The 14,960-nt window shown below is 39.3% G+C and overlaps 1 protein-coding gene and 1 long non-coding RNA gene across 2 annotated transcripts; one reads left to right on the top strand and one right to left on the bottom strand.

Moving 5' to 3' along the window:
• The first annotated feature begins 607 nt into the window (after nt 1-607).
• On the top strand, nt 608-5,655 carry LOC111223143 (zinc finger protein with KRAB and SCAN domains 1-like). The gene is made up of 3 exons (XM_022747171.1): nt 608-776; nt 1,726-2,534; nt 5,313-5,655. The coding sequence occupies exons 1-3, from the start codon at nt 608-610 to the stop codon at nt 5,553-5,555; spliced, it is 1,221 nt and encodes a 406-aa protein (XP_022602892.1). The 3' UTR covers nt 5,556-5,655.
• Nucleotides 5,656-6,800: 1,145 nt separating this feature from the next.
• LOC111223344 lies at nt 6,801-9,465 on the bottom strand. Its single transcript, XR_002665167.1, has 3 exons — nt 9,384-9,465; nt 8,395-8,465; nt 6,801-6,874 (listed from the first exon to the last, which is right to left on the bottom strand). It is a non-coding gene; the product is annotated as an uncharacterized LOC111223344 (long non-coding RNA).
• Between the last annotated feature and the right edge of the window lie 5,495 nt (nt 9,466-14,960).

Here is a 14,960-nt window from a genome sequence, read left to right as displayed (position 1 = left end):
GTTTATTTTATATTTGAGCCCTAAGACCTGAATTTGATTGTTGTTCTTCTCCTTATTATAAAAAATGCACTACTATTTCTACTACTATTACTTCTACTATAATAATAATAATAATAATAATAATAATAATAATAATAATAATAATAATAATAACAATAATAATAATAATAATAATAAAGAAGAAGTGCTGTTATGACAAGCCTAGGAGAAAAAAAGAGTTGTTGTAGAGTAAAATATGACACAAGTTCACAATAAGGTTTTACTGCTGTCGTTTTAGAACTTGTCATCTTACTCAAAAATCATATAAAAATCATATTAATTTATGCATTGATTGAATTAAGGTTTTTAATATGTCACACTTTCAATTTCTATTTCCATTAGAAATATCCATTAGAGATCCATTCGAGATCCATTAGAAAATACAATCAGACTTAAAATGTGTTTTTATGTGACTATAATACTATACTATTTATTTTTGAAACGCGACCTGGAAGTGCTCGTTTCAAAGAAGACGTGACCGTTGGGTATTTACAGGTACAGAAGGACTGAAACATTCAGAATTTAACAGTAATAAACACGTCAGTGTTTTGTTTCCTGAGTCTGTGAAATGTCCAGACTCCAGAGTCTGAAGGTCTTCGTCAACCAGCGGCTGACCGCGGCGGTGGAGGAGATCTTCGGACACTTTGAGAAAACAATAACCGAGTATGAAGAGGAGATCACCCGCCGCCATCGCGAGATGCTGGATGTGGTTCAAACACCTGAGATAAAGCAGAGAGGTTCGTTTTCTTTCTCCTGCATGTTTGTTGTTCTGCTGATGTCACAGGGAGTCAGTGCCAAGCTAATGCTAAGCTAACGTTAGCTAAACCATCTACACACAGCTGTTAGCAGCTGCTAGCTCCTGCCAAAGCTTCACAGCGGACAAGCCTCAGACAGTGTCAACAATCAATCACGATCACGATCAATCATGAAGTCACTCAGATCTCTTTGTAGAGAGGAGCACACGTTTCTCCACTTACACAACTAATATTCACATAGTTTGTACCATTATTAATATATTAATGCTAATTAATCAGTTTTTGTAGCAGTAATTAAAACACCATTACCAAGTATATAGTAGGTATGAACATGACTATGAGGGCTGAAAATAACAGTTGCTTTAATACTACTTGTTACTTTAATCTCAATCTGTCATCTTTTCTATGTAAAATGTCTGCAAATTTACCCTAGGGGATAAATGAAGTATCTATCTATCTATCTATCTATCTATCTATCTATCTATCTATCATGTTCCCAGAGGACATCTTCAGATTGGGTTTCTCCAACCATCAGTAAAGTAAATATAATGATTTGTTGTCACGTTATCATAAAACCAAACTGATCCTGCTATGTATGCTGGTTACACCTCCCAATTGTCCGGTTTCTCACACACCATGGTCTAAATTTAGCCACTTATTATCTACAGGACTGAAATTAACCTCTCTGTATGTTGCAGTTTGGTTTTCTGGTGAGCAGTGAGCATTACAGCTTCACATGGATACAAGCATGACTATTAGTTTGTCAAAATCTTTTTTTGTCAACTGTGAAACATTGAGTCTGTATCAATAATTATTTTTTTCCAAAGTATCAAAACTGTTAATCTCAAATCATTCTTCACTTTAGATTAGATGGAAGATCAAGGTCACTTTACCTACATACTCAGGGGCTGTGTTTCATTCTGTTCTGCAGATGTCCAGCAGCTGTTGGTGTGTAAAAAAGAGCAGCAGGAGTGGAGCTCCAGTCTGGACCAGGAGGACCCAGAGCCCCCACACATTAAAGAGGAACAGGAGGAACTCTGGACCAGTCAGGAGGGAGAGCAGCTTCAAGGACTGGAGGAGGCTGATATCACCAAGTTCACATTCACTCCTGTCCCTGTGAAGAGTGAAGATGATGATGATGAAGAGAAACCTCAGTCCTCACAGCTTCATCAGAGTCAGACTGAGGAGAACAGAGAGGCAGAGCCTCCAGCCAGCAGCTCAACTGAACACATGGAGACAGAAGCTGATGGAGAGGACTGTGGAGGACCAGGACCAGACAGGAACTCAGATCCAGACAGACATTTACAACCAGGTTCTGATGACAAGGCTTCAGACTCCTGTGAACCAAAGGAGACCAGGGAACTTCAGTCAGGAATAAATAATGATGTTCCTGTAAGTGATATGGGATGCAATATTGGCAAATTATATAGATGCTCTGAATGTGAAAAAAGCTTTGGCTCCTTGGCATATCTGAAATTACACATGAGATGTCATACAGGAGAAAAACCTTACAGGTGTCCAGTTTGTAGGAAATGCTTTTCATGGAGTGGACGTTTACAGAAGCACCTGAGGATCCACACAGGGGAGAAACCGTTCAGCTGCCCAGAGTGTGGGAAAGGTTTTGGTGAAAGTGGAAATCTGAAGGTGCACATGAGAATTCATACAGGAGAGAAACCATATATTTGCTCTGCTTGTGGTAAAAGATACAGACAAAAAGGAAGTTTGACTAAACATCTGGAAGCCCATAGAAAGAAGAAATGAAATGAAATAAATAAACTTTTTTGAAATCAGAAAAACTGCATTGGTGGTAGTTTTTATAGTACACTCTGCAAAAACCAATGCTTATGTGTATGTGTAGAAACAAAATACAAGCGTTCATGGTTCCTTGGATGAGTATGCAACTTCCCCTTCAGACATTTCAATTTACCCATTTTCTGCCATTCAACTAAAAACACTAAAAGCTGGGCTGTGTTGGAAAACACAGGAGTATCTTAGTGGCAGCCCTGATAAAAGCTGGTCTAGTTCTGTAAATACTGAGGAAAAGAGCTTCAGTGCTTTTTATTATTATCTGCTTTAGCATAGGATACACTGGACTTCCCATCGTGTAACTTACTGTTGCTTATTAAGCCTTTCCCTCCTGATGCCTGATGCTAATATGCTAAATTGTTTTTAATTTTCATCCAAATGTTAATCCCACAGGTGAACATAGAGCCACGTCGGTAACATGCGATGTTGCATCATTACGCAGCCTAGTGTCAGTACTCTGAGCACTGTGGTTGTCTTTTCCTAAGTCCTTATGATATGAACTCTCCTTCACATCTTTCCTTTACCTAATTTTCCATGAAGGTCAAGGTAAAGTGGTTAGGAAAGGAGATAGGACGTAATGTCACAGCCTCGTCTTTGAAGCAATCTCCTCCAAGTCTTGTAAAGTTACAGACTGTTTGCCACTTGTTTTTCACAGTTTTGATAATCCTGACTCTGTCTTTACTATTGGCTGATTCCACAATAGAAATCAATATGAAAGGCATTTCATTACAAATTAAATGGATACATTTTCAACACAGTTGTGACTTTTGTTCTGAGATAAATCCTCCAATTATTTATTTATGTATTTATTTTGGAGAATATAATGTGTGATTTTTCTGTCCCTGTATTTACCAGCTCTGATCCTGGTCCTCCAGTCTCCTGCTGGTCCACATCTTAAGTGTGTTCTGTTTCTAGGTTGTAGGTTTTGGTGGGACTGTGTGTGTGTGGCCCTTTTTGTCTTGTTTGTCACCTTCCAGCGTTCCTCGAGGGCCGTCCAGCATCATGGCCGCCTTGCTGCAGACTGTTCTCCTCCTTGTGGCCTCCTGGGCCTGGTCTGTCCTCTGGTGTCAACAGGAATAACCACCTAAACACCCCCAGAGGAGGATGTTTAGGTTTAACAAGTAACTATTTAACTTTTTTTTTTTAGTCTGAAGTTTAAAACTTTTGTAAATAAGAAAATGGAGACTCACAGCTTTCACATTATGCTAATGTGTTTTCTGCATCACTCAGAATACATGAAGTGAATTGTTTTAGGCTGTGGTGCAGTGCAAAGTCACTGATAATTATTTAAGTTAAAATGATTTTAATGTTTTCAAAAGTGAAACTGTTTATATTCTGGGTATACAAGGATAAAATCAAAAGGCCAGGTTGCAGGTATTTTAATGGGATGTGCAGTTGTGATTCTCTGGATGTGTATCACTGTGACATCATAACTTTTACTTGTAGCATAAAAACCAAACACAAACAAGGTGGTATGAAAAATAAAAGCGGAACTGATGACGGTGGCTTAACTGACTCAAAGTGAGGATCAGACAAAGAAACAGACAAAACAGTCACTTTGTGTCCATTGTGTATTTATTCAAAGAATAAAATAACAGAATATGATTAGCGCTATCAACTCCTCGAGTCCAGTTACAGTATAAATTCAGAGTGGAAGCATGTTGAATTAAACATGAAGCTTCATCAGATTCTCTTTTTGGAAAACTAGATATTAACATTGTGTTCCCGCAGCTTATCACTGTACAGTTTAAAATTCTCATATTAAGTTGAAGAGGAGATTGTTCTGTCAGATCAGTCTATAAAATGATTTTCCCACATGGTGTGAGGCAAAGATTAAAAAAAACAAAAACATCAGATCACCACTTCCTCCTATCATTTTATTATCACCTAAATATAATCACTACTGATTGTTCAATATTTATTCATGTTAAAATTATTATTTTTTTACTTTGAAAGCCATCTTTATTTGGTTTTGATCAATTTCACATTGTGCAATTTGAAAGAAAGAAAACCTTGTTCAAAATCCCACTGACATTTCTAATTACGTTAGTATCTTAAAACCCAGCCTTGAAGCAGCGTCTTTCTCAACAGTGTCATGTTGCTCCCTGCCTGTTCAGGTAAGGATGGTAGTGTTTTAAAGTCACTTTTTATTCAAAATTCCCCATGAGATAGTGTCTGTAGTTAGTTCATGAGTCTGTAGTAACAGTGGGACAGTTGAGTGTGGTTAGCTCAGGTCAGGCCACATAAATTGAGATAGATGGTTTCAAAGTAAAACATTTCAGCTTTCTACAATCAGTGGTGTTTTGATTTCAACATTAAACATTCAGTAATTATCAAACTTCAGGTATTGAGTTGCTAACAAGATTCGAATCTTTATGAACATTATTTCCTTCTATACTGGAAAACGACGCACAGTCAAGTAGATTGTTTACATGCAGAAAAACTCACATTTCTGCTGGGTATTTTTTTAAACTGCAAAACGTCCAAACTATTCTATTCACTCAACATCTTTGTGAATATAAATCCATGAATTCAGATTGTGATCACGAGCTGACAAGTGTCCAGGGATTAAACACATGCATGTTTTTTGACAAGTAACTTCTTATTGAATCCTTTACCACAAACATTGCACTTATACAGTTTCTCACCTGTGTGAATCGTCATGTGCTCCGTGAGATGTACGTTTTGTTTAAAACTTTTACCACAAACTGAGCAACTGAACGGTTTCTCTCCTGTGTGAATTCTCATGTGTGTCTTCAGATTGCCCTTGAGGCTAAATTTTTTACCACACTCAGTGCAGCTAAAAGATTCTTTGGCAGAAACCTTTTTCTCAGTTTGGCTTTGACGAAGCTGCGAGGACTCACCGACACACTTGTGGGTTTTGAGTTGAGTATACCAAGTGAACCTTTTGTCACAAACACTGCAGCTGAATCGTTTCTCCTCTGTGTGGACTGACATGTGCAGGGTCATACGTCTTTTATGGGCAAATCTTTTATCGCAAAATGGGCAACTAAATGGTTTCTCTCCAGTATGAATTCTTATGTGTAGCTGCAAAGTTCCTTTCTGACTGAAACTTTTGCCGCAAAATGAGCATTCAAAGGGTTTCTCTCCTGTGTGAATTCTCATGTGTGCCAAAATGTTCCCACTGCAGCTGAAACGCTTCTGACAAACCGAGCAACTGAATGGTTTCTCTCCTGTGTGCGTTCTCATGTGGCTCATCAGATGGTCCTTGCGACAAAATGTTCTCCCACACTCAGAGCAGCTAAACGACTCCTTGTCAGTATTACATCTTATATCACTTTCGGAGACATCATCAATTTCGTGAGCATTTAAATCTGACTGGTCCCTGGTGTCCTTCCAACCATCATCACTCGGTTCAGTCTCAGGTTCTGGGGTTTTATCATCAGTAACTGGTGGTAAATATCTATCTGGATCTAAGTTCCTGGCGGGTTCAGATACTGTGTCAATGTTGCTGTTGATCACGTCACTAACACTGCGTTTGAGTTTTTTTTTTCCTGTGTGGATTCTCATGTGTCTGCTGACATCTCCACTATATCTAAAACATTTTTTACAGATGGAGCAGCTGAAAGGTTTTTCTCCGGTGTGAAGTCTCATGTGACTAATTGAGTTTCCCTTTTGAGAAAATCTTTTACCGCAAAAGGAGCAACTAAATGGTTTCTCTCCTGTGTGAATTCTCATGTGTGCATTCAGATGGGGCTTGCGGCCAAATCTTTGGCCACACTCAGAGCAGCTGAATGATCTCTCTACAGTATTACAGTTAAAATCCATGACAGTGACTTCATTATTTTTCAGAGAATCTAAACCGGACTGAGATTCCCAATCGCCATCACTAACTTCAGTATCTGAAGAGTCTGAAGCCTTGTAATCAGTATCTGGTTGTAAACAGCTATCTGGATCTGAGTTCCTGGCTGGTTCTGGTCCTCCAGAGTCCTCTTCACAAGTTTCTGTTTTCATCTGTTCAATTCTCCTGTTCTCCTCAGTCTGACTCTGATGAAGCTGTGAGGGCTGAGGTTTCTCCTCATCATCATCATCATCTTCACTCTTCACAGGAACAAGAGTGAATGTGAACTTGGTGATATCAGCCTCCTCCAGTCCTTGAAGCTGCTCTCCCTCCTGACTGGTCCAGAGTTCCTCCTGTTCCTCTTTAATGTGTGGGGGCTCTGGGTCCTCCTGGTCCTCCTGGTCCAGACTGGAGCTCCACTCCTGCTGCTCCTCTTCACCAACAATCACTCTTCGGATATCTGAAGGTAACACTGAGGCACAGAAAGACAACTATAAATGTAAAGCCATGAAAACCAGCTTGATAACATTTAAGAGCTCTTTGATTACAGTGGCAGTTATACAATCACTGACTAAATGCTGTATCATTGATGATCCAATGAATTGATTCACTGATTATAGAAGCTCTTACAGTACATTTCAGGGCCCACTCTCTTAACAGAGGTAAAAAGGTATATTTATAGACCACACAGACACTATGTTGGTGCACAGAAAAGCAGGGATGAAAATAACTTGATGAACCCAAACAACCCAAATGGAAAAAAATCAAATCAAATTTTCTGGTAAGATGCTGCAATTCACTATGGAAGAGTTTATAGCTGCATGGACAGTAATCACTGTCGCAGCACTTGCTGACAAGTGACACCTACTGGGTGTTGACCAAAAAAAACTTGAAAGAAGAGATGGACTATAAATAAACACAAAAGTTTTAGAAACAGGTCAGTTTAAAACCCTTAACAAGCTAGTATTTCACAGGTCTCCACATTTATGTGTTTTCATCTTAAAATTACCTACTAGTTATCTCTCTTCTATTTATTTGTGCTTCATAATAATCAATTTAATCAACAGTTTCAGTCTGAACTCCTCCTGGTTGAACCATCTGCATAAAAGATTGTGCCAGAAAATATCTAGTTTTCCAATAACAAGTCAAAAGGTACAAGCCTGTAAACACAACAGTGACGGGATTAATGGTTCTGAATTTGTTACATCTGATTAGATTCATGCACCAAACTGACAGAAATTTAGCTGATATAATTCAAACTGGTGGTCAGAAAATAAACCTGCAGTCCTGAGTGTCTGTGTTAATGAAGATCAACTATGTCAGTAAAAGAGAAACTGGAAATCAAAGTGGAGAAAATACCAGCTGCTCCTTGCACACTGCATCTCTATAGGAATGTTTTTTTGAAATGCTGCCTCCTGATCACATAGTCCTCCACAAAGAAACAAAGTGCTTTCAATGTTATGCCTCTTCTTGTCGTGGTCCACTGGGATTTGTCCCAGTACTACTGATGGCCATTCTAACTATTAGGGGTTTTGTTGTAGCTGGGCGGTGCATGTACGACTGCGGTCTGAGTGAATATACTGTAAATATCTAATAAAAATCTAACCTAATGTTAGCTGCTTAAATCTATCATTCTCTCGCTCTCTGTTTCTTTGCTTCCGCTCACCTTTGCCAGGTATAGCTATATGTCTCCACTTTAGCCATCATTTCAAATTAAAAGTCCTCTGCAGAGGCGTGTGATTGCAACTTCATGTCTCTGCAGCAGCAGCAGCAGCAATAATTTTGCATTGGCGAGCTGCCGCTGCAAAATGAATATCAGGGAAACACTGTGATATCGCAGGACACCAGGAAAATCAGCAAAGACAGACATTAGACAAACTGGAATATAGAATGTAGAACTGAAATAATTACAGGTTTATTTCCTGTCAGTTGATGAATTCATTCATTGTTTAGAAATTTTGTCACAACATTGCTACAGATTTGGCAAACCACCTGACTAACAGCATCAACTGGGGTTGTGACATCATCTTGTTTTCGTCCTGCCTGCCCTCTTGGTCAGATGTCTGTTGAGAAACAAATCATACTGTGTTTTTTACACTGTCCTTTTGCCCTTAAAATATTGTTTTCATGTTTATTATTTTATGAAAGCCACAAAACATGCTGACACAACTAGATCTATCTCTAGGTATGTGTGAATCAGTCTGCATGCTCTTGGCTTCAGTGTCTCTTCAGTTAGTCATTGACCTTTTCTTATTTAACACCATGAGGAAGTTTGTTGTTATAACAACAAACTAACTTATGTTGTAATGGCAAGAGTTTGTTGTGACTATTGGCTTTCAGATAAAAATGAGATAAAGAAATATTTAGTTATAACAAGGAACAATTCCTATTTAAATAGAATAATAATAAATAATAAAACAAGAAAATGTCACAGTACATTAAAGATTTCTTCCTATATCGTGAGAAAACGTCTGATAAAAACGTTAAAGTTTCTTGTTCTAACAAGAAACAAAACATTTTTCTTCTGTTTTGTTTTGGGTTTATTGTCATGATGGTAGCTGTCATAGAAAATTAAGTTTTCCAAAAGTAAATGAGGAATAACTCAAAGACAGAACTTTGAATAAAGGCATAATTTATCCTATTTTGTGTGTTACACAGCCACAGACTTGCAACTGTTTGTAATATAATAACTACAGATTTACTGCACCTGAAGCGTTCCACAGTTCACACATGGATTTTATAAAACAAAAAATATTCAAAACTAGTTTTAAAGCTCCCACGTGACAGTTCTTTCCTTTCATCAAACGAAAAGACCACACTACACTACATACATACAACTGAAGGCTCCTGATGTCCAGGGAAATTATTCCTCTGATGGAAAACGTTTTACTCCCGGGCTCAGAGGTGAATTGTTTAGCTAACGTTAGCTTAGCAACCGTAGCAGAGCAGTAAACGTTTCCCGCGGAAGAAAGAGAACAAACCTTCTCCTCTCAGCTTCGTCTCAGATTTAAAAACCACATCCAACAGTTTACGGTGTCGGTCCATCGCTGATCTCTTCACAAAACGACGGGTTTCCACTCGTTATTTGGATTTAGCCAACGACTCCGTTTACTGCTAGCATCGTTATGATCGTTAAGAAAATATTAACCCATACTTCCGGGGACAAGTTTCAAAATAAAATCCTCTGTGAGGCCCGTGCTGTACTGATTGTTTCTTATCATCACTTTGATGTCACATCACCTATCCAATTTAAAATTGAATGATCCTATTTTTATTTATAATTGTCCGTTATAGTTCCATATTAATTACTGCGTGGAACTATAGGGGAAATGCATATAAAACACATACAAATGACTAATTTTCATTCTTACCATTAACCAACAAACTAACTGAATTAAAGACTCTAAAACGTAACGATTCCAACATGGCTCAAATCATGTACAGGGTTAATAAATATGTCAACATTAAACAATAAGGAAACAGACCAGATGTTTTAGAGTACCTGCAAAGACAGGTTTTCACTGGAGGTGGTTTGTACAGTATATCCTTCATTAACTTATTGATGATTTCTATCAATAATATCCTAAACAGCAGATCTAATATGGACAGAACTGGGACAACGAGCAAAAATCTTCCATTTGCTGTCTTCATGTTTCAGTATATTGAAGCTTATATAATGTGGACAAAATAAATGATGGGTCTTCGTGCATGAAGTTGTGATGATGCAATTTAACAGAGAAAGTCAAGGAGTAACAAAGACAGCATGAAAGATTAGAGATGAATCAAGCAGGTATCAAACCTACGATATAGATGTGTATGTGTGGAATAAATCATCAGAAGATCCTCATCTTCAAGGAGGAAGTGATCATGTTTGTCATGACCTTTGTGGTCTGTGATCAGAATTCCTGTTGTGGGACAGGAAACACCAAAAACCTTGAACCATCAGTAAAACTGTATGTGAAACAGGTTACAATTTCATGACAGGTCCTCTTGACTGGATACATTATAATTCAATATGATCTACATTATTTTACTGTGTGTGACATCTTACTTCATTTTATCTGGTTAGTTTAGTTTTTCACAATAAATCTCACAAGGGACAAGTGAAGTGGAACATAACTCTTAACCTCAGATAACCCTTTCTTCAGAAAGAGAAGTTAACTTCAGGATTCAGATTTTGCAGAGACGGTGTTCCAGAGCCAGTTCTGAGGCCAGCCCAGCTTTATCTACTGCTCCACCTCCCACACCAGAGAGGTCACATTCACATTCCCTAGAGTTAGTCTGCAACACCAGGATCAAACCAGGCCCCATGGCAGGTGTCTGATCTACCATATTTTCTTTTAAATTTTTTTAAAACACCACTTCCCTCAAGGCTCACTCGCCAGTTTTCAAGCATTTAAATTATTATTTTATTCTTTATCCTCACTCATATTCGAATAAAGTGGAAAAACACTGACTGAGCACTTCATTAGAAACACCGTACTAATACTGGGTATTAATACTGGGTATTAGTACAATGTTAGATTCAGTCTGCTGATGTCTCAGCATCAGTTTAGTGCTGTGTGAAGGGTGTAGTTTTAAAACTGCCTTATTCTCAAGATGAACATCTCTGTCTTTAAATGTTGATGTGTCTGAGCTCAGCGACGACCCTCTCATACTGTCTTGGAGGAAAAGGAACTTCAACTCTCAGCCTTTTCTGTGTTGATGGTTTGCCCTCTAGTGTTGGATACCAGCAACTACAGTCTGAGTTTACTAACTAAGGAGAGACCAGATTTTCAGACTGTAAAAGACGGTTAATTTAATTCTGTGCAGTATAAAGTACCAGGACATCTCTGGGTAGTTTTTATTTAGAAATGCAGAATAAAAATAAGACCAGGTTCTTTTTCTATAATAAACTTTACTGATTGAAACCATAAACTAACCTTCATGATTATGTTTTATCATCTTTCTTGTTAGTTACAATGCAGATTCAGTACATTCAAATACCTGACGGGCTGATCCATGTATCATACAGTACAAAGAAAATAGAGTACAGAAAATAGAATCATCATTCTACTCATGAAACAGACGAGAGGATATAATATATTCACCACTGTTATAAAAAAACAAAATCCTATTCAATGAATGTGAATATTGGGCAATACATCATTACTGAGACAACAGGATTTTATTAACCCTTGGATATCTTTCCTCAGAGTTTATATCACGGTAGCTATACAGAAAATACTTTTATTGTATTTTCAGATTTACATTATTGTTGAATCAGTCTGATAAAATGTTAGATATTTATCAGACACTCCCATCTTTTTATTTTATCTATAAAATGCACCTTTCTTCTCGAAATAATCTTGGATATAAATAAATACTGTGGCATATTTTACACTGTAGAAGAAGAGTCCCTTCATTATGCCCACCTCTACTTTTCAGAAATAATTTGGCAATGCTATTGTTCTGCTGCTGTGTCATGTGACCTCAGACCATGTGGCAACACCACAGTTCATAAGTTCATGATTTGTCTTGATGCTGTGAACTGTCATCTGTGTGCAGATTATTTCAGGACTCTTCTCAGTTTCACTTCACTTTCAGTTTGTTGACATAAATAAGGCACAGGTGTTTGAAGACAGTTTAGATTTTCTTGCTTCAGTACATTTCAGAGACGCTACAGGTCTCGGCATCAACCAAAGTGCTTCTTTGATTAGACAATCCAATAATCACTCCCCTTCCCTCAGTGATTGGCCAGGTCCGTGCAGCTTCTTAACTTCTTTCTCAAGTTCAAGAGTGTTTTAAACTTGAACTGTGAACTTTTCTGTTTGAAAGAGAAATTACATTGAAATGATGAATCAGAGTTTGAGCCAAAGAGCAGCGCAGCAGTAGCTCTTCTCTCCTACTTGACTTTACATTGACACAAGTAGTGAATGAGAAGTGTTTAGATTTGGCTGCATCTATAAACACAACTCTGCACAGAAGAGTCTGGCTTTCCTCCTGGGAAAATCACAATGTGTCTCTAGTTCATTTCTCTAGTTGTGTCTGTGTGATATTTCATGTGATTATTGAAGCTTTGCCTCCAGGTGAAGCTTTTACCACAAACTGAACAACTGAATGGTTTCTCTCCTGTATGCGTTCGCATGTGCACCTTCAGATGTCCACTTTCGGTAAAACGGTTCCCACACACCGAGCAGCTGAAAGGTTTCTCACCAGTGTGGATTCTCAGGTGTTTTCGTAATGATCCGCTGCATGAAAAATATTTCATACACACTGAGCAGCCGTAGGGCTTTTCTCCTGTGTGAATCCTCATGTGTTCCTGAAGATTTTTCTTGCGGCGAAATTTTTTACCGCACTGAGAGCAGCTGAACGGTCTCTCCACATCATCACTTGTTGTGTCACCTTCAAGCACTTCATTAATGTTTAGAGAGTTTAAACTTGATTGATGGTCCCTGGTCTCCTTACAACTATCATCACTGACGTCAGCCTGAAGCTTAGAGGTGTCTGAAGTTTTTGAGCTGCTGGCTGGAGGCTCTGCCTCTCTCTCCTCCTTAGCCTGACTCTGAGGAGGCTGTGAGGACTCGCCAACACACTTATGGTCTTTGAGGTTATAACGCCAAGCAAATCTTTTGCCACACACACAGTAAAGGAAGCGTTTCTCCTCTGTGTGGACCTCCATATGGTTTGTCAAATATCCTTTTTGTGTAAATCCTTGGTCACAAAATGAACAGCTGAATGGTTTCTCTCCTGTGTGAGTTCTCATATGCATCTTCAGATTTTCCTCACCGCAGAATGCTTTACCACACTCAGAACAGATAAACGACTTCTTGTCAGTGCTACTAACCACAGTGCTCACAGGGGCATCACTATTTCCCACAGAATCTAAACCTGGGGGAGGTTCCCCGCTGTCCTTCCAGTGATCATCTCTGGTTTCAGTCTCAGATACAGAAGAGTCTGAAGTCTTGTCATCAGTATCAGATCCTCCACCGTCCTCTCCATCAGCTGCTGTTTTCCTCTGTTCAGTTGAGCTGCTGGCTGGAGGCTCCGCCTCTCTCTTCTCCTCAGTTTGATTCTGATGAAGCCGCGAGGACTCACCGCCACATTTGTGGTTTTTGAGCTCATGACGCCAAGCAAATTTTTTGTCGCAAACACAGCAGCGGAATCGTACCTTCCCCGTGTGTCGTGCCATGTGTTGTATCAGATATCCCCTTTGTGTAAACTTTCTACCACAAACTGAGCAACTGAACAGATTCTCCTCTGTGTGAGCTCCCATGTCTTTCTTCAGATGATGACTGTAGCAAAGTCTTTTATCACACTCAGTGAAGCTCGATGATTTGCCACCAGTGTTACATCTCATACCGGCAGCAGGTGAAGAGGTGAGATGTAGCTGCGAGATCCCTGTGACACACTTATGACACTCCACTCCTGAGTGCCAAACAAATCTTTTGTTACAAATCCTGCAGCTCTGTCGCTTTTCCCCTCTGTGGACAGCCATGTGTTGTATCAGATATCCCTTTCTTGTATATTTTTTTCCACAAACTGAGCAACTAAATGGTTTCTCGCCTGTGTGGATTCTCATGTGTGTCTCCAGAAATCCACTTTTTGTAAATTTTTTGCCACACTCAGGGCAGCTAAACGGTTTGTCGGGAGGATTATATCTAACATCGCTTACAGGGTCATCTTTATTTTCCACAGAGTTCAAACCTGAGTGACATTCGCTCGTCTCCTCCCAATCATCACAACTGACTTCAATCTCTGCTACAGAGAATTCTGTTGCCTTGTAATCAATAACTGGCTGTGAGTGACCAGCTGGATTTAAGTTCCTGGCTGGTCCTGGTCCTCCACAGTCCTCTCCTCCCACAAAGTCTCTGTTCTCCTCAGTCTGACTCTGATGAAGCTGTGAGGACTGAGGTTTCTCTTCATCATCATCATCATCTTCACTCTTCACAGGGACAGGAGTGAATGTGAACTTGGTGATATCAGTCTCCTCCAGTCCTTGAAGCTGCTCTCCCTCCTGACTGGTCCAGAGTTCCTCCTGTTCCTCTTTAATGTGTGGGGGCTCTGGGTCCTCCTGGTCCAGACTGGAGCTCCACTCCTGCTGCTCCTCTTTACTCACCAACAGCTGCTGGACGTCTGGAAAACAGACACATAGACATCATGAAAAACATGTGAACACTAATTCCAGTGAAGTTGCATTTCTATGGTTTGTGTGTTTGTGACAGGGTCGAACTGTGACGTCTCCTTCGTGTGGCCAAATGATGAGAGAGAAAAAGCCAATTTGAAGTCTCTCTTTAGCTTTCAGTTTTTCTGTTATTCTCAGGTAACTTATTACTTACAGATAACCGGATTTCTATTTTCTGACCGGTGTAAGAGCTGTCCTACTGTTGAGTTTACATTAAAATCTTTCCACTAGCACGTCAGCTCAACATGGAGTAACCACCTCTTCCCACCAGACAGAGCAGATGCAGGTTTTATGACGGAGACTGGAAAAGGTCTAAAGACAATAGGGAACTCATGGTATCAGATAATGGGACCTTAACGTCGTTTGAGGAATTGGTCGCCAGGTGTGATATCCC

Source organism: Seriola dumerili, unplaced genomic scaffold (assembly GCF_002260705.1).
Source record: "Seriola dumerili isolate Sdu_G_001 unplaced genomic scaffold, Sdu_1.0 BDQW01000110.1, whole genome shotgun sequence".
Classification (NCBI taxonomy): Eukaryota; Metazoa; Chordata; class Actinopteri; order Carangiformes; family Carangidae; genus Seriola; species Seriola dumerili.
This window is presented reverse-complemented; position numbering and strand designations above follow the sequence as displayed.

Coding starts and splice junctions, on each gene's coding strand:
- LOC111223143 (XM_022747171.1), top strand. CDS start 608: ATGTCCAGACTCCAGAGTCTGAAGGTCTTCGTCAACCAGCGGCTGACC. Junction 777..1,725: donor ACCTGAGATAAAGCAGAGAG/GTTCGTTTTCTT, acceptor TCTGTTCTGCAG/ATGTCCAGCAGCTGTTGGTG. Junction 2,535..5,312: donor GTTTGACTAAACATCTGGAA/GCCCATAGAAAG, acceptor ACCACAAACTGA/GCAACTGAACGGTTTCTCTC.